At 45.4% G+C, this 24,141-nt stretch overlaps 1 protein-coding gene across 1 annotated transcript in view; it reads left to right on the forward strand.

Moving 5' to 3' along the window:
* The window catches only part of Arhgap10 (Rho GTPase activating protein 10), a 316,109-nt gene that overhangs the window by 184,578 nt on the left and 107,390 nt on the right, over positions 1 to 24,141 (forward strand). The window contains exons 14-15 of the mRNA XM_045131477.1: positions 13,450 to 13,524; positions 20,419 to 20,506. Of these exons, the coding sequence (XP_044987412.1) occupies positions 13,450 to 13,524; positions 20,419 to 20,506 (163 nt within the window). The remainder of the gene's footprint in view (positions 1 to 13,449; positions 13,525 to 20,418; positions 20,507 to 24,141) is intronic.

Below are 24,141 nucleotides of genomic sequence, written 5' to 3' on the forward strand. Positions count from 1 at the left end.
TGATGGCTTATAGATGTTTTCAAGGTTCCTCTCGTGATTCTGATCTCTAGTCGCGAAGTCTGGAAACCATTGTCGTAGTAAAAGTAAGTGTTGCGAAGAGAGAGGACACCCGGCTGCCGCCTTCAGCCTTGATCGAGCCTTGCTATGTGGGGATCTTTTCCCTTCACTTCCTTGACAAATAATCTGACTTAACCCTAGCAAACAGAACAGAGAAATTTTAAAGAAAATAGCTCAATGTTCTTTTCCTTCTCTCAGTGACAGATGACCTATCATGGTTTAGCTCCCATTCTAGTCAGAAGCCGGTCGGTTAACTAGTATTTATTGATCAATCTCAGTGTGTGCATAGCCTTGATGAATGTCAAGACTGCTGTCAGGCAATCTTGGATCCAGTAATAGTGGGTAGAACCGAAAGATTTGTAACCAATTGAATTAATCCAGGTGATAAAAGAAAATGTGGCAAGTTTGTACAGATTAAGAAAACCTGAGTGTGGTTGACGGATCGGAGAAGATGGTACTGACGGAAGTCTGTGCTTTAGGAATAGGCTTCTTTAAGGTTCAGATCATGGGGACTGAGAGGATGACATCCTGAGAAACTTCAGCAAACATGGAGAGACAGAGTGCAGCGGAGACTAGCCAAACTTGGTTGGAAAGGAAACAGGAAGCCAGAGCCCATCGCCCAGCATTTGCACTTAACAGTGAAAGTCAGGGTCCGTGCTAAAGGGCGCCAAAGAGCAAAGTTGGAGGCATCAAAGGGTTAGTGCGAAAACTCCAATCGGTTGCCTTGTGTGCAGTGGGCAGAATTGTGCCAAGGGTGGAGTGTGCCCTGAGGGCTGTAGCTGATTCAGACGGTGGGCTTGGCAGCGGCGTAGATAGCATTGCTGATCTGTGGTCCCGGGGGCTTCACTGGAGTGTGGTCACAGTTATGCTGGGGTTGTATTTGGAGGGATTAGTTTGGGAAACGGTGACAGTCAAGGACCCGCGGGTGTTGAGGGCAGTCATGATGACGTAGCTCTGAAATCACCAGAGCTGCTTTTTGTAAACGTGGATTCCTGGGTTCAATCGGACTATTAAGTGCCATTGTTATTGGCTGGGCATCTGTTTTAGACTCGGAGAGACCCAGTAGGAATAAAGCAGCCATGTGGCACGAGGGTTATTTTAATCTGCTTTTATGATGTAGAAGAAGCCAAGGGAGATTGCCTGAGAGCAGAGTTGATGAAGGCCTGGTTGATGGATCCAAATGGAGTTTTGTTTTGCGGGGGGTGTTATAGGAGACGGCATCTAGATGTAGAGGAGGTCATCTGCTCTACATGTGAAGGGTGAGAGGATAGGTCACAGCACGGCTAACGGTGGCCGTGTGTCAGTGTGCCAAGCCAAAGGGGGCTGAAATGTTAAGTGCTGTGTAGGAGATCTCAGAGGTGCCGATGACTGGGCTGGAGAGATGGCTCAGTGGTTAAGGTGCTTGCCTGCGAGGCCAAAGGACCTCGTTGATTGCTCAGGATCCATGTAAGCCAGATGCACAAGGGGGCGCACTTGTCTGGGGTTCATTTGCAGTGGCTGGAGGCCCTGGCGCGCCCATTCTCTCCCTCTCCCTCCTCCCTGCCTATTTCTCTCTCTCAAATAAACTATATTAAAACAAAAGAAGGAAGTGCTCATGATGGTCTCACTCGTTCAGTTCGAGTTCAGTCCCTCTCACTGGCTTCCCGTAGTCCCAGGGTGCAATCTTCCCTCACATTGACATTTTTTTTTGTTTGTTTGCTTTAAAATTCAGAAAAATACATTCTGCACTTAGTGGCGGTATTGCCTCTTTGTTCATTATACCTCGTGTAGTTATTTTGTTTCTGGGACTGTAGTGTTTACTTGCAAGAAGATGCCCTGTGTATCCTTCGTGTGCAAAGTCTCATGTCTCAGCAGTCAGTGCTTGGCACACGTAGTAAGCACTCCATAGCGCTTGCCTTGACCTAGACCCTCAGAGGCTTGACCCAAAATGTCATATTGGCAATCCAACAGAGCTACAGTTTCTAAAATTACTGGAAGAATTTCTTCTATATGTAGTTGAAATTAGCACTGTCATATAACACACGTAAGATTTGTTTATCATGTTGTGAACTTATGCCAACACTTTTATGAGTGATGGGTAACCTATTAGACGTAGAGATAGATGAGAGATGCTCAGGTTTTCAGAGCTTGAAGTATAATTACATAATTTCCTGAAGTAAATCGCTCCCTCTTTTTAAAAAGGAACCCTGTCCATTATAATGTCTTCTTCTGAGCCTGTATGACATGTGATTTTGAGGTGTATGCACTATAAAGTGAGCAAAACCAGTAAGATTCTTTTGCTTAAAAATGCTTGTTATGCCAGGCCTGGTGGCACACACGTTTAATACCAGTACTCAGGAGGCTGAGTTAGGAGAATCACCATGAATTTGAGGCCGGTCTGGGTCTACCGAGTGAGTTCCAGGTCAGCCTGCACTTGAGTGAGACCCTGCTCAAAAAAAACAAACTCCGAAAAGTCCTTGCATTGCTGTTTTAAAATCCATCATTATGATTTAAAACTAAATTTGCATGCTACTTTTGTTTATGGAATTCTCTTTAAAAATCTTCCATATGTGCATAATTTGAATATTCACTTTAATTTTCTAGAGTACGGCATTAAAATGTTGGTCTAGGCAAGCTGTCAGTTATCAAATTCAGCATTGTAACAAGCTGTGAACTCATTGGTCAGAAGCAGGAAGCCACGTATAAGATGTGACTGGCCTTCATTCATCACATATAATTTACCTTTGCATGTGCAGCGCAGTGAGGTTTTTGGAGAGAACCTTCCTGATGTTGGCTTGAGTGCTCTGGCCTGCCGTGGGGGGTGGGGGTGGGGGGGGCTTATGATGGGTTCTGGCTGACAATAGCAATGGACAGCTTCACCGGTAACCTTTAGGAGGGGGCTGTGGGCGGGATGCACCGAAGTGAACCGTGAACGTGTTTTCCTATCATCTCACATTAATCTGAAATCAAGGGCAACTTCCATGCCAAATGAGGCAAATCAAGAGCAGCTGTCCTCAGAACAGTGTACACAAGTAAGCTGGCGTTCCTCACGCATTGACTCTTCCTGGTCAGGACGGTGTGAGATGAGCGTGGGTGGAAACAGACCGCCTTTCTTCTGTGGGAGCGAGCTGGAAAGTGATGTGGTGTCCGCAGAGTTGCACATGCAAAGTTGAAATCGGGAGTCCAGGCAAAACAAGATGGAGTATTCAACGTCTCAATTATCTATCACGTCTTTCTTCATTTCCAGGAAACTTTGAAGAGCTGTCAGCTTCCAAACGAATGACTGGTAAACGGATAGGGGGCATGTGGTGGTTTGATTCAGGTGTTCCCCAGAAACTTAGGTGTCCTCAATGCTAGGTCTCCAGCTGATGGCAATTTGGGAATTAAAGCTTCCTGGAAGCGGTGGATTGTTGGGGGCGGGCTTATGGGTGGTAGAGCCAGCTTCCTCTTGCCAGCGTTTGGTGCACTGTGTTGCTATTGACCCGCTGATGTTGGCCAGGAGGAGACCACCCTTTACTCATGTCATTATTTTTTCCCTGCCATCGTGTGGCTTCCCCTCGATTCTGTAAGCCAAAATAAACCTTAGTTTTTTTCTTTTCTTTTCCCACAAGCTGCTCTTGGTCGGTGTTTTCTGGCAGCAATGCAAAGCTGACTGCAACGGGGCAGACGCTTCCCATAAGAGGGAATGGCTCGAGTCCCTGCGTACCGCGGGGATTGGCTCAAGGTTACTTTCTCAAATCCAACGACTCTGTTTTTAGTCCATGAGTTCTGCGGCCTCGTCTTTCTGTTGTCCGATTTATTTACTTTCCTCCTCTACCACACAAATCAATGGAATTGGAAGAAAGGAAAATGATGGGACTTTGTCACGTAATCACATGAATAACCTAGCCTCTGAGTGCATTTGTGGTTTAAGGCTGTGTAGGGTCGAGGTACAAGAATCCCAGTGAATTTCGGGCTGTTCTTTACATTAAAGCACAGTCCCTGGGCATGAGCTTGCAAGTCAATCCTGGTCAGAATTCCAGGATAGGCTGTAGATACGGCACATGCGTCTCTCCACTTTTTGGCTTCCTGTTCTCTGGGATGTCAAGGTGGCATCACCTTCAACATGTCATTGTGGAAGTGAGACCTGCCACATGTTGAGTGCTCCATGAACGCAAGCTGCCTGTGTGGAGATACTTATAATTAATTGAGGCTATCGATAAGTTCCAATATCGATTCAAGACCAGAGGAGCACTGAGCAACTTGGGGTACTCCTCATGGCAGTTTACATAGAGAAACCGCTCACCCATGTTCCCTCAATGTAGCCACTGTGTGTGGCTTTTGTACCAGAGAGCAGAATGAGTCCAGTTGGTTAACTGGTTCTACCTTCCTAGACCCAAGGAGTACTGACTAAGGTCCCATCAAGTGCACAGAAGCTGGGAACAAGGATTAGAGTAAGCTAGATGGGGCTGGAGAGATGGCTTAGCGGTTAAGTGCTTGCCTGTGAAGCATAAGGACCCTGGTTCAAGGCTCGATTCCGCAGGACCCATGTTAGCCAGATGCACAAGGGGGTGCATGTGTCTGGAGGTCCTGGCGCACCCATTCTCTCTCTCTCTGCCTCTTTCTCTCTCTGTTGCTCTCAAATACACAAAACTAAATAATAAGAAAATAAAAAAGTAAACTAGATGGATGGGGCAGCCAAATAGAAATAAATGTATTTTCAAGCTCATCGCTGATATTTAGAGTGCTCAAGTTTCACCAGTACAAAAATTTTGCTAATGAATAAGAAATGAGGCTCAGGGGCAAGGCCAAAGTTGTTTTGTGGCAAGAGCCTTTTATTTGACCACTGTGCCACTCCACCAGTGGTCCCTCCGGCTCAGACAGCAGTGGCGTCAGGCACTGGTCAGTTCCAGGCAACCAAGGCTGACCACACTTTCATTTCCCTTGTGTAAATTGTGTGTGAGGCTTGATGCATGGAAGAAGCCTCTCTGCTGGCCTTGCTATGGATCAAGATAGTTTGCTGCTTATGTAACCAGAAGATGTTCTCACCATAAACAAGTGATATGCCTAAGCATATTGAAATATCATCATATGTATGTATGTAGTAACTATTGCACACATAGTTTTTGGTGTTAGGTGCCAGTTACAAATTAAATTTTAAAAAAAGTTAAGGAAAGGCGGAAAGAAAGAGAGATTTGACAGGACAGACTGATGATTTTGCTGGCTGTAGGAAGCAAGGGAAAGGGAAGAGAAACAACTGACTGTTTCCCGTGCTGTGATAGTTTGAATGTGGCGTCTCTCTCCCCTCCTCCCATAGCCCTCTGTCTTGGATTATGCCTCATACTCAATTCTCAGCTGATACAGCCAAAGAGAGGTGGAGCCTTGCTGGAGAGGAGGTGTGTCACTGGGGGCGGGCTTTGGGATAATATAGACCAGCTCTAGATCCAGTGCACGGACTGCTTATTTATTTATTTGTTTGTTTGTTTGTTTGTTTGTTTTGAGGTAGGATATCACTGTAGCCCAGGCTGACCTGGAATTCACTATGTAGTCTCAGTGTGGCCTTGAACTCACGGTGATCCACCTACCTCTGCCTCCCAAGTGCTGGGATTAAAGGCGTGTGCCACCACGCCCGGCCTCACCTGTATTTGGATTGATGTCTTCCAAATTGTTGCGTTCTTACCATTGCCACTCCTGTGTGAACTTTTGCAGACTCAGAGGCAGCTGAGAACAGATTTGCCCCATGTGGTTGAGAACCTATAACACCCCCCAGAGGTAGCAGATCAAACTTCAGTGTGTGATTTGTCTTGGACACTAAAATCCCAACAAATTTTTAGGTTTAAAAAAAATCTTTTTGTTTATTTTTATTTATTTATTTGAGAGAGAGACAGAGAGGGAATGGGTGCACCAGGGCTTCCAGCCACTGCAAACAAACTCCAGACGCGTGCGCCCCCTTGTGCATCTGGCTAACGTGGGTCCTGGGGAATTAAGCCTCGAACTGGGGTCTTAGGCTTCACAGGCAAGCGCTTAACCGCTAAGCCATCTCTCCAGCCCAACATTTTTAATTTTTCATGTCCTCTGTCCAGTCCCCAGAAAACTCAATAGACATTTAACTAAACATGTTTTCTAATATTTATTTATTTGAGAGAGAGAGGGAGGCATGCAGATAAGTAGAGAGAGAAAGAGAATGGGCACACCAGGGCCTCTAGCCACTGCAAACGAACTCCAGACACATGCATTATCTTGTGCCTCTGGCTTTACTTGGCTACTGGAGAATCAAACCTCGGTCCTTAGGCTTTGGAGGCAAGTGCCTTAACTGCTAAGCCATCTCTCCAGCCCCAAAAGCATATGATTTAATAAGCTTGGTCTTTCAGACATAGTGTTTGGGGCTTGGAGCCAGTCAGGATCATCCTGACCCAGGTGGCACAATTGGAGCTGGGAACCCAGTCTGGGACATGCTCCTTCTGCCAGTCATGTCCCCATGAAGAACGATAGAACTGCCCTTGGAGTTGTCATAGCTGTCGCCTGTGACATCCTAGGACAGGCTGACACCAGACCTAGAAGTTCTTCCCTGTCCCTCTGCAGTTTTGCTCTGGTCCCCATCTGGGCACTTCACCTGCTGGCTTTGAATAGTTGTGCAAGGCATCCTGGCAAGTCTGGGCATGGGCTGCTGCAGTGGAAACATTTTCTTTGTGGTGGGTACAAACTGGACACGAGGATAGTTCGATGTAGCTTGCTGTCCATTTGGAAGCCTATTCCAGAGGAAGTGGCTGATAAACAAACCAGCAGTCCACTGTACTGGAGACATGGAGTGCAGAGGGTGAGACTCGGCAAGACTAGATGTGTCTTGGGGGCCCATAGCAGCAACAACAGAAAATAATGGCTTAGACCTAGGGCTGAAGGTTTTCCTTGTACCTCTTCTTTCTCACCTAAGCTGGGTTGGGAAGCAGGGGCGGTGTGATGGCCAGCCTCCCTCTCCCTTCCCCTGCCTTCCGTTCCTGGTTGGTTTGGGTAAGGAAGACCAGAAAGAAACTCATGAGATCTCTCCTAAACCCTGCTGACGGGGAGGCTCTTCCTGAGTGCAGACCTGAGTTTAAAGGTGACCCCACAGGGAAGAAGGCAGAGAAGTCACAGGCAGATGGGAGTTGTCATGTTTTATATCTGCTCCTCAAACAGTTAGAATCTAAGGCAAGAAATTGCAAAAGTTACCAGTGAGCAGGAATTTTACGCTTTTCGAGCCCTTTCCGTTGATTTCCATTCATCTTATAGACATGTGAATGAGGACTTTTCTGTGTTGCGTTGCCATTTTCTCTTTACTAAGTATCGGGTTATTGACTCCATTATTCACTAATTCTGCTCATTCGTTAAATGTATTGTGAGGGTGTGGGACCATGTGAGATGACAGCTTTACGTCCAATGGGAAGAGCGGTGGCATGCAGGTCCACACATGTTCTTTTAAAATTTCTAAGGCTGGGCCAGGCATGGTGGCACATGTGCCTTTAGCCTCAGCACTGGGGAGGCTGAGCTAGGAGGAACAAAGTGAGTTTAAGGTCAGCCTGGGTCTGCTTGGGTTAAAGTGATACCTTACCTCGAACCCCACTCCCCACCACCAAAAAAATAAACTCTTTTCTAAGGCTGGATGTTCTTTGAATTGTAATTATTTTTAATTAAAAGGTCACATGGAGCACATACTGTGTAGTATATGCCTCTTTAGATAGGCATGGTGTGAATTTTTTTCTGGGGGTGGGTGATGTTTAGAGGTAGGGTCTCACTCTCTAGTCCAGGCTAAACTGGTATTCAGGATGTCTGAGGCTGGCCAGAAACTCACAGTGGTCCTCTTATTTCTGCCTATCTCTCTGGGATTAAAGGCGTACACCACCGTGCCTGGCTGAAGAAAATTTTTTTTAAAAAGTATTTATTGATTTACTTGAAAAAGAGAGAGACAGAATGGGCGCTCCAGGGCCTCCAGCCACTGCAAATGAATTCCAGACACGTGCGCCCCCTTGTGCATCTGGCTAACGTGGGTCCTGGGGAATTGAGCCTCGAACCAGGGTCCTTAGGCTTCACAGGCAAATGCTTAATCACTAAGCCATCTCTGCAACCCTGAAAATTGTTTCTAATGTGGAAATGAAATTCTACACTGAATGGAAAGAAGCAGGACTTAAACTGAGGTCAGGACAGAATATTAAGCTTTGTTAATTTATTAAAACAAATTTATTTGCACATGCCCCCCCCCCCCCCCCGTGTGTGTGTGTGTGTTCCGGGGCCTCTTGCTAGTGGAAGCAAACACTTGTGCAACTTTGTGTCCGGCTTCTGTGGCTGGCTGAGAAATTGAACCGTGGCCAGCAGGCTTTGTAAAGAAGTACCTTCTAGCTGCCGAGCCATCTTCCCATCCCTGCTGGCTTGTTTGAAAAGAAAACCAAGTGTCGAATTCGAAGGATGGAAGTTACATTAAACTAAAGGGAACATTTCTGTGGTCTGGTGTGAGCAGAGGTTATTTTCTCTGGGTTTGAGCATTTGAATAGGGCTTTATTTTACTTACTGCTGAGCCGCGGGCAGCTCCGGTCATGCCTGGCGCGCACTTGATGAGTGGCATGCGCGGTAGGGAGGAGGAAGGCTGTGAGGAAGAGGGGCCCAGTGTTCTTGGAGTCTGAGATGTCGGCTTGCTTGGGCATAGTCTAGAAGCCTGGTGTGAACATAGTGACCTGCGGGGGACAGTCAGCTGCTCCCTGTGACCCCGCCTCTGTGCACATAGCTTGGTGAGGCAGAGGGCTGATCTGAGAGCTCTGTGCCAACAAGGCACGCTTGATCGGATGATGACTTTCTCTTCATGATCTCTCCTCTCTCCTCTTCTCCTCTTCTTCTCTCCTCTTTTTCTCTCCTCTCCTCTTCCCCTTCCTTCCTTCCCTCCTTCCTTCCGAGGGTTTCCAGGTAGGGTCACACTCTAGTCTAGGTTAACCTGGAATTCATTGTGTAGTCTCAGGGTGGCCTCGAACTCATGGCAATTCTCCTACCTCTGCCTCCTGAATGCTGAGATTAAAGGGGTATGCCACCACACCTGGCCTTTTTTAAAAAAAAATACTATGTTTACATATTTGCAAGAGGAGAAGAGAGATTGCTGGAGCCTCCCACAACTGAATATGAAGTTCAGATGCATGTGCCACTTTGTGCATCTGGCTTTTTGTGTGTACAGGAATCACACTTGAGTTATTAGGCTCTGCAGGCAAGCACTTTCACTGCTTAGCCATCTCTCCAGCCCAATGACTTATTAAGATGGGGTGGTAAGGGAGGACCTTTGGGAATGGAAGTTGTGTGAATGGTTAAAAAAAAAGACAGGGAAAAAGATGGTGTTTGTAACTGGTTAGAGTTGTGTTTCTCTGTGGTGACTCCTTTAGGAATGGGCACACCTATAATTTTGTGCATTTTAGAACTGGAAGCGAAGCTTCTGTCTTTGGAGGGAAGAGCCTACTTTGATTTGTTTCATTTGGATGGTTGTGGGGAAAGAAGTACAGCTGATTTCAGAACTCCATCACTTGGTGACTGGAATAGTGATCCATCTCTTTGACTGAAAAGAGGGGTTTGTGGAAAAGTACCTGAAAAGATGGGACAAACCCACTAGTCTGGTAGACATGGACTATCTTCTTTCAGCTCTTTGTAATTGATACACCCCTGTGAGCATATGTGCCTGGGTGATAGGCATATTTCAGTTCTTCTCTGTCAATCTACAGCCTTTACACACAGCATACCAGGAAGCAGAAAATCTTACAAGATTTGGTTACTTATCATTCCATTTTTTTTTTTGCAAGCTGCTTTTGTATGAGATTTATTTAAATTTTCATTAAGAAAAGGAAAAGCCAGCCAAGTGTGGTGGCACACGCCTTTAATCCCAGAGCTCAGGGGGCAGAGGTAGGGGGATCACCATGAGTTGGAGGCCAGCCTGAGACTACATAGTGAATTCCAGGTCAGCCTGGGCTAGAGTGAAACCCTATCTCAAAAAAAAAAAAAACAAAAAAAACCCAAAAAACCTGCACAGACCCCTCCGCCCGAAAAAAAAAAGGAAAAAGAACAGGCTGGGTTGAGTAGCTTTAATCCCCCCTCACACCTTTCATTATGTATTAGCGATTAACTCCACTTCTCTCAGGTTGATGGATTTGAGCTTGATCAATTATCTGATAGTAATTACCAGCACTGCAATTATGACCGCAAACTTCCTACTTCATCTCCATCTATTCCTGGCGTTGTTGATAAAGGCACGCATTGGGTTGACTGCAGAACAGGATTTACTCCTTCACTTCTGACTTTGAAATCAAACCATTGTGGGTTCTTTTTTTAGAGTAGTACAGAGCCAGTCTGGTTGTTCAGACTCTATGCGCTCTGACATGGAGGAGGAGGAAAGAAGGCAGTCCAGTCTTTTCTTCTGTGGCAGGCTTTTAAAGTTCTCTGTGTTTCTTTTTGGTTTTTCGAGGTAGGGTCTCACTCTGGCTGACCTGGAATTCACTATGCAGTCTCAGGGTGGCCTCGAACTCACGGCGATCCTCCTACCTCTGCCTCCCGAGCGCTGGGATTACAGGCGTGCACCACCACACCTGGCTCTGCGTTGTTTCTTGCCACTTTGCTTTTCCTTCTTCCAGCTCCTGGCAGAGCTCTGCTGATGACCTCCCTCCCCCCCTACCAGCCATTTCCCTCAGCAGCTTCAGCATTCTGGACACACGGTGTGGATGTGTGTGGTGGTTTGAAAGTGAACTGTCCCTCATCACTTCATGTGCTGGTGATTCTCAAACTCGGTCCCCAGCTGGGGGAGCCTTTGGAAGGGGGAGCCTCGCTGGAGCAGGCGTGCCTTGAGGGGTAGTAGTCCAGCTCTGTGGGGAAGCCACCAGCTAGCTTACTCTGGCTGCTGCCTCCCAGCTGGCGAGACACGATATGTCACGTCATAGTCAGCTTCTTGCTGCCGGGACAAAACACCTGACCTGACCAAGAGCAGCTGATGGGAGGAAATGGCTGATTTTGACTTGTAGTCTGTAGGGCAAGGAAGCTTCCTGAGAGCAGGGAAAGGAAAGGGTGGTGAAACAGAGGCTGGGCGTCACTTCTTACCACGGTGGGGGGAGAAATGGTAGCAAGGCTCCACTTTCCAAACGGCCACTAGCTGGGGACCAAGCATTCAGAACCCGTGAGTGTGTTGGGGGCCGTGTGACTCCATTCGCCACGCCCATTCTCTTGCTCTTCTCCACGTTTAGAAATCTGCCTTCCTCCAGACTGAGCCAGGATAAACCCTTTCCTCCCATGGGCCGTTTCCAGCTGGGTATGTTATTCCAGCGAGGGCAAAGTAGCCACACCAGTGTGCTTGGGCTGCCATAGCAAAGATCTAGGCACGCACTGTGACTTAGCGGTAGTCCCCAGCCCCTGGGGCCCGGCAGGGCAGTATGAAACTGTGGCTGGGTTAGTTCTGCGGTTTCTCTTCTTGCTTGTAGGTGGCTGTCTCCTGCCTGTGTCTCACATGGTCTTCCTTCTGTCACTTTTGGTGTCCATATACCCTCCCTCCAAGGAGCAAGCCATAGTGGGCTAGGGCCCATCCTGATGTACTGATTTTAAGTTAGTTCCCTCTTTCAGAGGCAGCTCTATGTTAAGTCACATTCTGGGATATTGGGCTATCTGGGAGTGTGTGTGTGTGTGTGTGTGTGTGTGTGTGTCTGTCTGTCTGTTACAATTTGATCTGTAATGTTAGGAAAAATAGGCTGTTCAATAAACTTAAAAAAATGAGTAAGTACCGGGCATGGTGGCACATGCCTTTAATCCCAGCACTCGGGAGGCCAAGGTTGGTGGACTCCTGTGAGTTCGAGGCCAGCCTGAGACTACATAGTGAATTCCAGCTAACCTTGGTCTAGAGCGAGACCTACCTCAACCCCCGCACCCCCCCCCCAAAAAAAGAAAGAAATGAGTAAGGAGAAAGGAAAATGAATACTAATTTTGGCAAGGACAAATAAAAGTCTGTGTGTGTGCAGTGTGTCACAGCTTACAGAACACGCGCTCACACCATCTCCTTTCCCTCCCTAGACTTGAATGCAGTCATGTGGACTGTGTACTATTCCTTTTTATTGCCCCATGCAGGGAAGCAAAAACAGCAGCCCCCGCGGAGGAAGCCCATGGGCCTTTGGGTGGTTGGTGGGGTCCTTGAGGTCTGGAAACACGATTCAGGATTAGTGCCATCCTTTCCTTGGCAGCCAGTCATGTCCCTGTTGCCTTTGCCATTCGGAGGGCAGAAGGCAGCTGCTGAAGGTCATAGGAGTTGCTTCATCTATTCCTATGCTTCCTTAGATCTGATTTGAGGCATGTCACTTCCCTCCCAATAGGGTTCACAGCTTTAAAAACAAAAATAAAAATTCTTGTCTACCCCGAGTAACTTTCCAACTTATAGTTGACATATGCAGATGTGAACCCAAATAAGGGCATTTGTTTAGCACACACAGTTTGATATGAACTTCTTCTCTTGCCCAGCGACTCCTGGTTTTCAGTTTACTACACAGGAGGATGCATCATTGAGTTGGTTTCTTTTGGGGTGTACTTGGTAGTCATACTCATTTGGGCCAAGTTTATAATAACTTTTCTTCTTAAATATAAATTCAGTTCATGGTCTTTAAAAACCACCAAGCAATTCCTTTCTAGGTACTAATCACTGTATTATTTATAAGAAAGCTAAAGCTTGCCAAGAAAAATGTGAGCGTCCATACTACAGAAGTTTGAGTGCATTTTTACAGCGTGCCTTGGGACACAGTTTAGAGTGTCCATGATGCTTGACTGTCCTCAACATTAACATATGACATTATTGTCCATGTGGAATGCTGTTTTATGTGTTTATTTCCCAGTCCCAATCACAAATACAAAACAGGTATGATGAGCTGATACATACTTGATTTTTTTCAAGTCAAATTAAAAAAAATTTTTTTAAGTGTTTATTTGAGAGAGAGAGAAAATAGGCACACCAGGGTCTCTAGCCACTGCAAATGAACTTGAGATGCATGTGCCACCTTGTGCATCTGGCTTACCCGGGTCCTTAGGCTTTTCAAGCAAGCATATTCACTACTAAGCCCTCTCTCCAGCCCCCGTTTTAAAATATTTTATTCATTTATTTGCAAGGAAAGAGAGACAGGGAAGGAGGAGCATATGGGCACACCAGGGCCTGTACCCTCTGCAAACAGACTCCAGATGCGTGTGCCACTTTGCATGTGGCTTTATGTGGTACTGGGGATTCAAACCTTGGTCATTAGGTTTTGCAGGCAAGTGCCTTAGCCGCCGAGTCATCTCTCCAACCCTCAAATGTTATTTTTATAGTCAGCAGGAATGCCGCTAATGTGAGTTAGCAGAGATGATGGGTGCTACGGTTTGACAACGTTAAAAATTGAAAGTCTTGTGTCTTGCTAACCTCTTGTCTCTTTCACCTAGGTATCAATGACCAAGGATTGTACAGAGTTGTGGGGGTGAGTTCAAAGGTCCAGAGACTTCTGAGTATGTTGATGGGTATGCCTCTTTCATCATTTTTCCATGCATTAATTGTTAATGTTAATGTTCGTTGATGTCACAGCTTAATAGTTCGTAGTAACCTACAGCATACTTAGACATCCACCCTTTCCCTGTACTTCTCAGATGAATCGTCTCCCTGGCAATGGCAGTTGACTCACAGAGATGCATTAGTATTTGTCTCAGCTTAGATTATCTCTGTCTCCCCCTTGAGTTAAGAAAAGAAGGCAAAAGCAATGCCAGTCATGGGTGAATGTCCTCCGCCCCTTGGCCCCGAGCGGAGTAGCAGCCAGGCCTCTGTGCATTGCCCAGCGTCCAAATTGCCTGTCCAGAGTCTTGACAGTACATTTGGTTGAACAAGACCACTGGGACGCGCTCCTGTTTATGAAGCTTCCAAAACTGTCATTTGACAGTGAGGGCTCGCTTCTCTTCTCGGGCCTTCATTGGTATGCACAGTGGCTTGCTTGGAGCTCACACCAGGCTCCTCTCCAGAACCATGCACGCCCCATCTGTGCCGATAACACAGTGTTCCTTGGCGTCGCACTAGAGGAAGCCAGAAAGGGAATTCATTTCATTACCCCAGACATTCTGGGAATGACAAAGCGCTTTTTTTTTTTCTTTGGCATTACACACTGCTGTTCGGGGTGGTGGAAGATGCTAAGATGCCCAGCTGCCCCCCTCCCTCCCTCTCCCAGCAGGCTGCCCCTTGAGAAGGGATCATAACCCATCAGCCCTGAGGGCCTGGCTATCAAGCCAATCTGTCATTCTGACCTTTCGGTTTATCTGACATCTTACTTTAATTAATCAGTACCCACAGTGCCCCTCAGGTGTGCCGGAAATGCATTTCAACCTGTTTGCCTGAACGCGCGGGGGCAACAGTGGGGCGTGTTACAGATAGCAACCTCTTGTTCGGTTGTGTTTGAATTAAGAATTTCATAAGCAACAGCCTTTTTTTTTTTTTTTTAAAGCTATGAACCGCAGGAAAAATTGCCCGTCACCAGTTGGAGAGCCTTGTTAGGATCCATTTGCTTTCATGAGCTGTTTTCATTTTCTCCCCCCTCTGGTTTAACTTGGGTGTGCAGTCCGGGCAGACAGATTTTTCCTTTCTACCACAAGCGGGACTCCAAATTAAATAGTCAGGTTGCCAATGGTTCAGTAGCAGCTGGAAGAGTTTAATGGGATGAAAGCATCTGCTTTTACTTAATTTTAAAATTAGAAACACTTCTCTCATTTCCAACATGGTGTTGCAGTGATTAGGACTGGAAGGCTGTGTGGGTATCAGAAGAGGAGATTTGCCCAAGGGGGTGTGGGGTGGCTAACAGACACATTTTGGTGGCGGTTTGGCTGATTTTATTGTGATCACTTTCTTGTTCATGCTCAAGGAAACTTTGAACAAGGGACTTTCTGTGGTCACCCCAAAGTGTTTTAAACTGTCTGAAAATATGTTCTTAATCTTGCAAAGTCCTCCAAGCCAGCATTGGTTGAGTTTCGATGGTCATTTCCTCTGCGCATGGGAAAAGTCCCCAAACTGCCCTAACTTACAAGGCCATTTAAATATCCAAGCCCTCAAAAATTCATGACCTGGCAAATCATGTATACTTTGAATATCAGAGTAGAGAAGTCCAGACACAAGTATGTCACAACTTCATTTCATGTTACTGGCAAGTGAAATTGCTGTTGTGTCAGCAATAGTCTGCAAACAGGAAGTTAGAGAAGATACTGATGTGTTATTTCTTCATTAAATAATTCATTTAGAGTGGCTGTGTAATGTAAGTTTGTTTGCACTACTTAGTAATAAGTATTAGTATGAATGTAAGATTGCCAGTCAATGTGGACCTTAGTGGCTGACAAAGTACTTTCATTCTTAAGGTATACCAAACTGAAATAATTTAATACCATTTCTGAAAAAAAGCACTTCTGGGTTTTAAATAATCATGTGTATGTTATTCCACAGCTAATCCTTACTCTCGTTTTTCCTGTTGTGAGGTTACATATCAGAGAAAGACAAGTAGATACGAAGAGAGAGACAGAGTGGGAGAGAAATGAGAGCGCCAAATGATTAAGTTTCTTTTTTGAAACCAATGTCTTTTGTTACTAAAAGTAATATTTTCCATCTCAGGTCTAATTTTTTTCAAGGCACATTTAATAAATAATTTCATTTTCATTATTAAAAAAAAAAACTAACTTGGTTTTTAAGGGTTGGGAAAAGTTCCAAGCTGTTGAATGTTTTTAGAAGAGGGCTGCCTTTGCTTGAGTCTTGTTACTTCTTAAGATTAGCCCCCCCCCAAAAAAAAATAGATTGCCATTTTTACATGAACTGTATTTTTTTTTTAGTGTTTGAAGTGTTGTTTAGATACTGACATAAAAGTTTGTTGCGATTCCTAGAGCAAGAATACCTGCTTCATCTCTCTGCATGTTTTACTCACATGTCCTTTTATGCTTTTGTTCCCCTGGCCTTTTAACATGCAAATAGAGAAAATTCTTTCTTTCCCTTCTCATCCTCCTCCACTTCTCCCCCCTTCTCGCCTTCCTCTCTATTAAGCGCTCATCTTGTTATTCTACTGCCCTTGCACATGCTGGTAGGAAATGGCTGTTGACCATGGGAATCTCTCTCTCTCTCTCTCTTTCCCATGGTAGGGCTTCAGTCTAGCCCAGGCTGGCCTGGGATTCACTATGTAGTCTCAGGGTGGCCTTGAGCTCACGGTGATCCTCCATGGGATTTTCTTGAAGCATTTTCTGTTCCTCCAGGCCAGGTAAAAGGACAGGGCGGCTGCTTCTCTCTGGAGATGAGAAACATTTCCTTTATTAGCTGTCTTTCACCTAGGGAGAAGGCAGCGTCAACTGAGCCCTCAGTGCCCAAGCCTTACGTCGGACTAGGCTTTAATATATGAACATGCTGCAAATTGGCCATATTCCCACTGTTTTTTTTTTTTTTAAATGGTGTACCAACATGCTTGTCTTCTAAACAATAATTTATTTTATTTTATTTTATTTTTTAAATTTTATTTATTTATTTGAGAGCGACAGACACAGAGAGAAAGACAGATAGAGGGAGAGAGAGAGAATGGGCGAGCCAGGGCTTCCAGCCTCTGCAAACGAACTCCAGACACGTGCGCCCCCTTGTGCATCTGGCTAACGTGGGACCTGGGGAACCGAGCCTCGAACCAGGGTCCTTAGGCTTCACAGGCAAGCGCTTAACCGCTATGCCATCTCTCCAGCCCCAATAATTTATTTTTGACACAGAGAGAGGGGGAGGGGAGAGGGGCAGATAGAGAATGTGTGTGCCGGGGCCTCTAGCCACTGCAAAACAATTCTAGATGCAGGTGTCGTCTCTTGCATCTGGTTTACATAGGTGCTGGGAATCGAACCTGGCTCCTTAGGCTTTGCAGGCAAGTGCCTTAACCACTAAGCAATCTCTCCAGCCCTGATATTAATTTATTTTTAGAAAATGAAAACAGCAGCATTTTACTTTAAAATAGGACTTTGTTCATGTTATAATCCAACTTTATCACATAGATTGTTTGTGGGGTGGGGGGAGTAAACTCAATAGTGTACCATGAAAAATTGGTGATTTTTGATTATAAAGGACATTTGCCAAAATCCTGTAGTCATTGTGCTGCTTTTGAAGTACGTGGAAGTTTGCTTAGCTCCACATGGAGTAGGTGGCCAACTCTTGCCTAAAATATCACTTTGCCACTAGGGTGGAGTGCACATTTCCAGTTCTCAAGAAATAACCAGCACTGATGCAGCTGAGAGACAGGAGCACACCAGTAAGAAGCGGGTTGTTTGTTTCCATGTTTCTGGTGTGTTTGGTAGAAAGCACCATTTCCCCTTACTTACAGAGGAACACTCCAAATGCTTTTTTTTTTTTTTTTTTTCAGGGTAGGGTTTCACTCTAGCCCAGTCTGACCCGGAATTCACTATGTAGTCTGAAGGTGGCCTTGAACTCACGGTGATCCTCTTACCTCTGCCTCCTGAGTGCTGGGATTAAAGGCATGCGCCACCACACCCAGCTCCAAACACACTTTTTTTTTTTTTTTTTAAAATTTTATTTATTTATTTATTTGAGAGCGACAGACACAGAGAAAAAGACAGATAGAGGGAGAGAGAGAGAGAATGGGCATGCCAGGGCTTCCAGCCTCTGCAAACGAACTCCAGACACTTGCGCCCCCTTGTGCATCTGGCTAACGTGGGACCTGGGGAACCGAGCCTCGAACCGGGGTCCTTAGGCTTCACAGGCAAGCGCTTAACTGCTAAGCCATCTCTCCAGCCCCAAACACACTTTTAAGGGTAATCCTAAGCAAGTTATTATCTTACCTAGCCCCTGATGATATACGGCTGCTAGGGATGACTGAAAACAAAATAGAGGGTCAATAAATTAGAGAACACAGTCATTAGCTTCTGATGTGACAGCTGCCTTTCATCTCATGAATTTAGAAGGATGGCTTCGTTTTTCCATGGAAATAATACGAATCTCAAAATACAGAATGATCATTAGTAGAAAGATGGAAATACAAGAGTTCCTTTAGAAACCCCTTGGATTTAAAAATGGTGATTCGCTGGTAGCAACTTGATTGAAAATGTTATCTGACTTGTATGTTAAAATGAGATTTAAATAATTGATTTAATGAGAGTCAGAATATTCAGTTACAGAAGTAATTGGTTGGCAAAGCCGTTAGAACAGAATTATTTAGTCCCGGTCATAAAGGATTGCATCTTTAATCAGGGTGCTTAATTTGATTTCATGAATGTATCTGTGGCTTGTCTGACAGCCTCAGTAACAAATGAGTTCTGAATTGGAGGAACTGATCAAAACGTAATCAGTGTCAATCGCCATTGTTGTAGTTTATTGCATATTGCTGTCAGTTGCAGTAATCAAGAAATGCTGGAGTGCTTAAAAAGTCTCCAGGCCGTTGAGTAATTGACTTCGTGTGTGCGATATTATGGCTGCAAAGCAACCATCACTTCCTGTTTTATTTTGGGAAAGTTTGAGCCCGGCATTTGAGTTACCATCCGTCCGTCCTCACGCCCAAGTCTAAAACTTGACAGGTGCTGTGCGTGACTTCATGTGATGGTCCCATTTTGACAAGCCTTTCTTTTCTGTGCTTTTAAAAAAATTATTTTTTTGTTCATTTTCTTATTTATCTGTGAACGACACACACACACACACACACACACACACACACACACACACACACACACACACGGAGAAAATGGGCGCGCCAGGGCCTCCAGCCACTGCAGATGAACTCCAGAGGAGTGCGTCCCTTGTGCATCTGGCTAACGTGGGACCTGGGGAACCGAGCCTCGAACCGGGGTCCGTAGGCTTCACAGGCAAGCGCTTAACCGCTAAGCCATCTCTCCAGCCCCTTTTCAGTGCTTTTAAAAAGTAAATACTAGCAAGATGCTTTTTTCCCTGTGCACAGCAACGTAGTGTGAAGGAAGGAGGAAAACATAGGGAGACAATGCGAGTTTTTTAAAAAGGGTGTGGGGGGCTTTGTCGAAGACGTTATTCGAGAGTGTAGATAGCTAGGCCGCTTTAGAGTGAAGGCTTGGCCCGCTTTTTGGAACCCCCTCACTGTCTCTTTCCTTTGGGAAGGGTAGCGCCACCGAGGGCACCTGCCTTTCAGTGATTTGGCGGTGGCAGCAAGCCGCTCAGGTTAATAGCTCACAGAAATGTGCGTGTGTTCTTGACTTGCTCTGCTGCTCACACTCAACCTGGAGGAACACTTACTGCGATCTCAGGCTCAGATAGGTTTGAGGCTCTGTGGCTTGCGATGGCTAGCTGGTCCAGGCCAGTGTGGGCAGTGAAGCCTAGCTTTGTGATAGCCACGTCACCAGCCATACTGGTATATGATGGCCCTGGGGGCGGGGGCGGGGGCGGGGACAGACCCATTTAGCACTAGACTCAGACTTTGCCTTCCCCAACATGCTTTTATTTTTTTACTTCAGCCTGGGTCAATATCCTTCCTCCCTCCCTCCCTCCCTCCTCTTTCTTTCTAGCAATGTAAAACAATATTTAGAAGCAAGTCCTCTCTCCCCTCCCTCCCTCCCTCCCTCCCTCTTTCTTTCTTTCTTTCTTTCTTTCCTTTCTTTTCTTTCTTTCTTTCTTTCTTTCTTTCTTTCTTTCTTTCTTTCTTTCTTTCTTTCTTTCTTTTTCTTTCTCTTTTTTCCTTCCTTCCTTCCTTCCTTCCTTCCTTCCTTCCTTCCTTCCTTCCTTCCTTCCTTCCTTTCTTTCTTTCTTTCTTTCTTTCTTTCTCCCTCTCTCTCTCTCGCTTACTTACTTACTTACTTACTTACAGTGCTTCTCCTATAAGAATGCACCTGATGGCAGTGGGACCACCTGGGGAAATGTCATCTGCTCTAAGCCATGGCTGATGGTGTCAACATTGGTTTTCTATGACCCACGCTGTGCCTAGTTCGCCTCACTCCTGGCCCGCACCTGTTATTCTTTAGCTGTGATCTCTCCTACTGACTTTCTGAAATGCCAGACATGCCTGGCTATAGAATGTAGCTTATGCAGTTATAAAGAAATTGTATACAATGTTTTTGTTAAAATTTATCTATTTAAGAGAGACAGACAGAAAGAGAGAGAATGGGCATGCCAGGGCCTCCAGCCACTGCAAACGAACTTCAGACGCTTGCGCCCCCCCTTGTGCATCTGGCTAATGTGGGTCCTGGGGAATCGAACCTCGAATTGGGATCCTTTTAGGCTTCACAGGCAAACGCTTAACTGCTAAGCCATTTCTCCAGCCCACAGTGTTTTTTTTTTTTTTAAGGGTGCATTAGGATAAATTTTTCTACTTTAAAAACCAGAACCTTTGTGAACAAGTCAGGAGGTCCTTTGGATGTTCAAGAGTTTAACTATTGATTTATTTTTTGATTGTTCACTAGATGTAAAGACATGCAGTGAGCTGGACCTGGAGAATTCTGTTGACTGGGAAGTGAAGACAATCACAAGTGCTCTGAAACAGTATTTGAGGTACGCTTCTCTTGGGGAACCCGGGGGGGGGGGGGCAGGGGGAGGGACGACTACATTTTGGTTGTCATGGTTGCTGAAGGAGGTGTCACTGGCATCCGGGGTACAGACGTTAGGGTTGGGCTGCTAAATGTTGCACAATGCATAGGATAACCTTTGTGTCCCTCCAAGAAAACTGACCTAAGAGGTCAGTAATGTTGAAGTTGAAAAAGCCTGTATCAGGTGGACGAGGATGAAAGTCCAATGGTCGTGTAGGCTAACCTGACTAGCAGAGAATTTGGACAACTCTGTCAGGTGACCTTGGTGCCATTTCCCTGAAGGGTGAACTTAAATCTACTGCAGGTAAATGAATGGACCGAGACGGCTGGAAAGCTAAGGATAGCAATGGCCTTGGTTGGTCGTAAACAGTGTGCTTTGTGCATCTTCCTCTGCAGGCCTTGGATCTTTCTCTTGGTGGGAAGAAGTGAGTTAGTCAACTCGAGGCTCTTTTTATTCACAACGCGCCCTTCCCTTTTGAATCTGGTTCTCTCTGAAGCAGGTTGTTTTCTTTTCCTTCTTGCCACCCATCCTTTTGCTTTTCCCACTTGTTTCTTTCATTGTGTTCTGTTGAATTCCGTTTTAAAATTTTCTCATTTTATATTTATTTGTTTGAGAGCGAGCGAGCGAGCGCATGTGCACGCCAGGTCCACCAGCCACTGCGAACAAACTCCAGACGCGTGCACCCCCTTGTGCATCTGGCTAACGTGGGACCTGGGGAATCGAGCCTCAAACTGGGGTCACAGGCAAGCGCTTAACTGCTAAGCCATCTCTCCAGCCCCCAGATTCCACTTTAAATCGGATGTTGTTCATGGAAGGCTCTATGAGATGTTGTTTTATAATATAGCTCCGAAGGGTCCGTGCATTCTGCTTGACTGTGATTGTCGCAGGATGGCAGGAAGCCTTGGGAAAAGTTAAGTTTTGCTCGTCCTATCCCCTGAGCTATATTTAGCAGCTGGAGGCATAGTAGTTAGATTTAGTGGACACTTACTCTGGCTAACGTGGTCATGGGAGAACATGAAGTTACTGTCCACCACCACTTTGCCCATGGTTGTACAAGTCTGAGACTGTACTCTGACGGTCCACAAGAAATCTGAGCCCAGCATGGTGGTGCATGCCTTTAATCCCAGCACTCTGAAGGCAGAGGTAGGAGGATCACCATGAGTTCGAGGCCACCCTGAGACTCCATAGTGAATTCCAGATCAGCCTGGGCTAGAGTGAGACCCTACCTCAAAAAAACAAAACAAAAAAAAAAAAAAAAAAAAGAAAAAAAAGAAATCTGGAACCAGCCAGCGGGCCAGGGCTAGAATCCCAGCTCTGCCACTCCAGGCACCAGGGCATGGAGCAGAACCACAGTGTTTTCCCTCACATCCCTCTTGCCCTTTAATTCTTTTTCTGCATATTTCCAGCCACTGTATTGGATGGTCAGCTTGAGGTGGAGGAGAGAAACAACCAGAGCTTTAAGCAGAAATAGGCAAACCCTCCAGGTCTTGGAGAAGGAAAAGATATACATGGCATCTCCCCACCTTTTTTTCTTCTGACTTGAAGAAATTATTTTTATTTCTCATGTTTCAGAGGCCTGAATGCCAGCCTTATAGCTATCTTCCTTTGCAGACCATACTTCTAATTTTCAGCAATGTGTTCATACCAACAGTTTCCCATTTTTGAGGCGACAAATGAGCTGTCTTGCATTGTTTTTAGTAAAGTGATTTTACCTGGAGGAAACTTACTTTAAGTCTGGAAATTGGAAAGGGATTTTTTTTTTTTAAGGGAAGGAAATGCCAGCTTAGGTAAATATTATGATTTATATCCCCCAACAGATCCCAACGGGTGGCAAAGAGAGGTGGCTTAACGACATGTTGGGTGGGAGGCTGAGCGAAGCAGTGACTCAGTATAATAAATTCTGTCATTTTTTATTACCACTTCGCTAACATTAACACAATTTATTTTTTTTCTGCTGCATTACCAGCCAGACATATGGCAAGGATATAAGTAGTTGGTAGGAGATATTTAGAGACAAATTCAGGTTTATTGTACAAGACAGGCCTTGCAGTTTCTTGGAATGTTCTTGTTTCCTTATCTTTTTGGTTCAGCAGCCTCTCGCTTTCCTTCCCTGAAATGGATGGCCTTTGCTACTTGTCTATTTTTTTTAAAGTTTTTTTGTTTATTTATTTATTTATTTATTTATTTGAGAGCAACAGAGAGAAAGAGGCGGGGGAGGGAGGGAGAGAATGGGCATGCCAGGGCCTCCAGCCACTGCAAATGAACTCCAGATGTATGCTTCCCCTTGTGCATCTGGCTAATGTGGGTCCTGGGGAATCGAGCCTCGAACTGGGGTCCTTAGGCTTCACAGGCAAGCACTTAACCGCTAAGCCATCTCTCCAGCCCTACTTGTCTATTTTTTAAGAAAAAAAATTATATATTTGAGAAAGAGGTGGGTGGAGAGAGAGATTGAATATGGGTGTGCCAGGGCTTCCAGCCACTGCAGATGAACTCCAGACGCATGCGTCACCTTGTGCATCTGGATTATATAGGTGCTGAGGAATCAAACCTGGGTCCTTACGCTTCGCAAGCAAGCGCGTTAACTGCTAAGCCATCTCTCCAGCCCTTGCCGTTTTTGAAACTGAAACCTTAGTGATATTAATTTGTCTAACTGGTCTATCTTCTGATCCAGGAAGTCATGTCGTTGACATGGTTTTCTGTAAGGAGAAGTGAAGGGAAGGGAGAGGGTGGAGAGAGGGAGGAAGAGGAATAGCTCATTCTTCGCGCATGCTTTCAGTTTGAGCTGCTCCACAGTGGACTGTGGATGTGGGTACACCATATTTGGGGATCTGTGTAAGCAACTTGCCCGTAAAGGTTTTATATACTTTTAAACAGCTTAACAATAACCCACAGCCTTCGGACCAACTTGTATATGCTTTTAGTTTTGTTTTCTAAATAGCTTTAAGAATATTATTATTTATCTGCGAGGAGATAGAGAGAAAGAGAGACTACAAATAGGAATGACCACACTAAAGTTTCTTGCCACTGTAAATGAGGCATGTACCACTTGGTGGGTACTGGGGGATCGAATCTGGGCAGTCAGGCTTTGCATGCAAGTGCCTTAACTGCTGAGTCTTCTCTCCAGCTATAAACGGATGTTTTGAAATATAATTGACATGCATTTAACTGTGTCTATTTATACTATGCACTCTGGTAGGCTTGATTCTTGTATATGCCCCATGAGACCATCACCATAGTTAAGGCAGTGAATGTGTCTGTCTGTCATTCTCTCATGTTTCCTCCTTGACATCTCTCCCTTGTCACAATCTCTTCCGTAGGTAACCATTTATCTCCTCTCTGTAAATCAATTCGTATTTTCTAAACAACTTTTTGTTCATTTTTATTTATTTGAGAGTGACAGAGAGAGAGGAGAGAGAGGCAGACAGAGAGTGAGAATGGGCATGCTAGGGCATCCAGCCACTGAAAACCACCGCCAGATGCATGTGCCCCCTTGTGCATCTGGCTGACGTGGTCCTGGGGAATCTGGGTCCTTTGGCTTTGTAGGAAAAGACCTTAACCACTAAGCTGTCTCTCCAGCCCAATTTGTATTTTCTGTAATC

This window comes from Jaculus jaculus, chromosome 12, assembly GCF_020740685.1.
Source record: "Jaculus jaculus isolate mJacJac1 chromosome 12, mJacJac1.mat.Y.cur, whole genome shotgun sequence".
NCBI lineage: Eukaryota > Metazoa > Chordata > Mammalia > Rodentia > Dipodidae > Jaculus > Jaculus jaculus.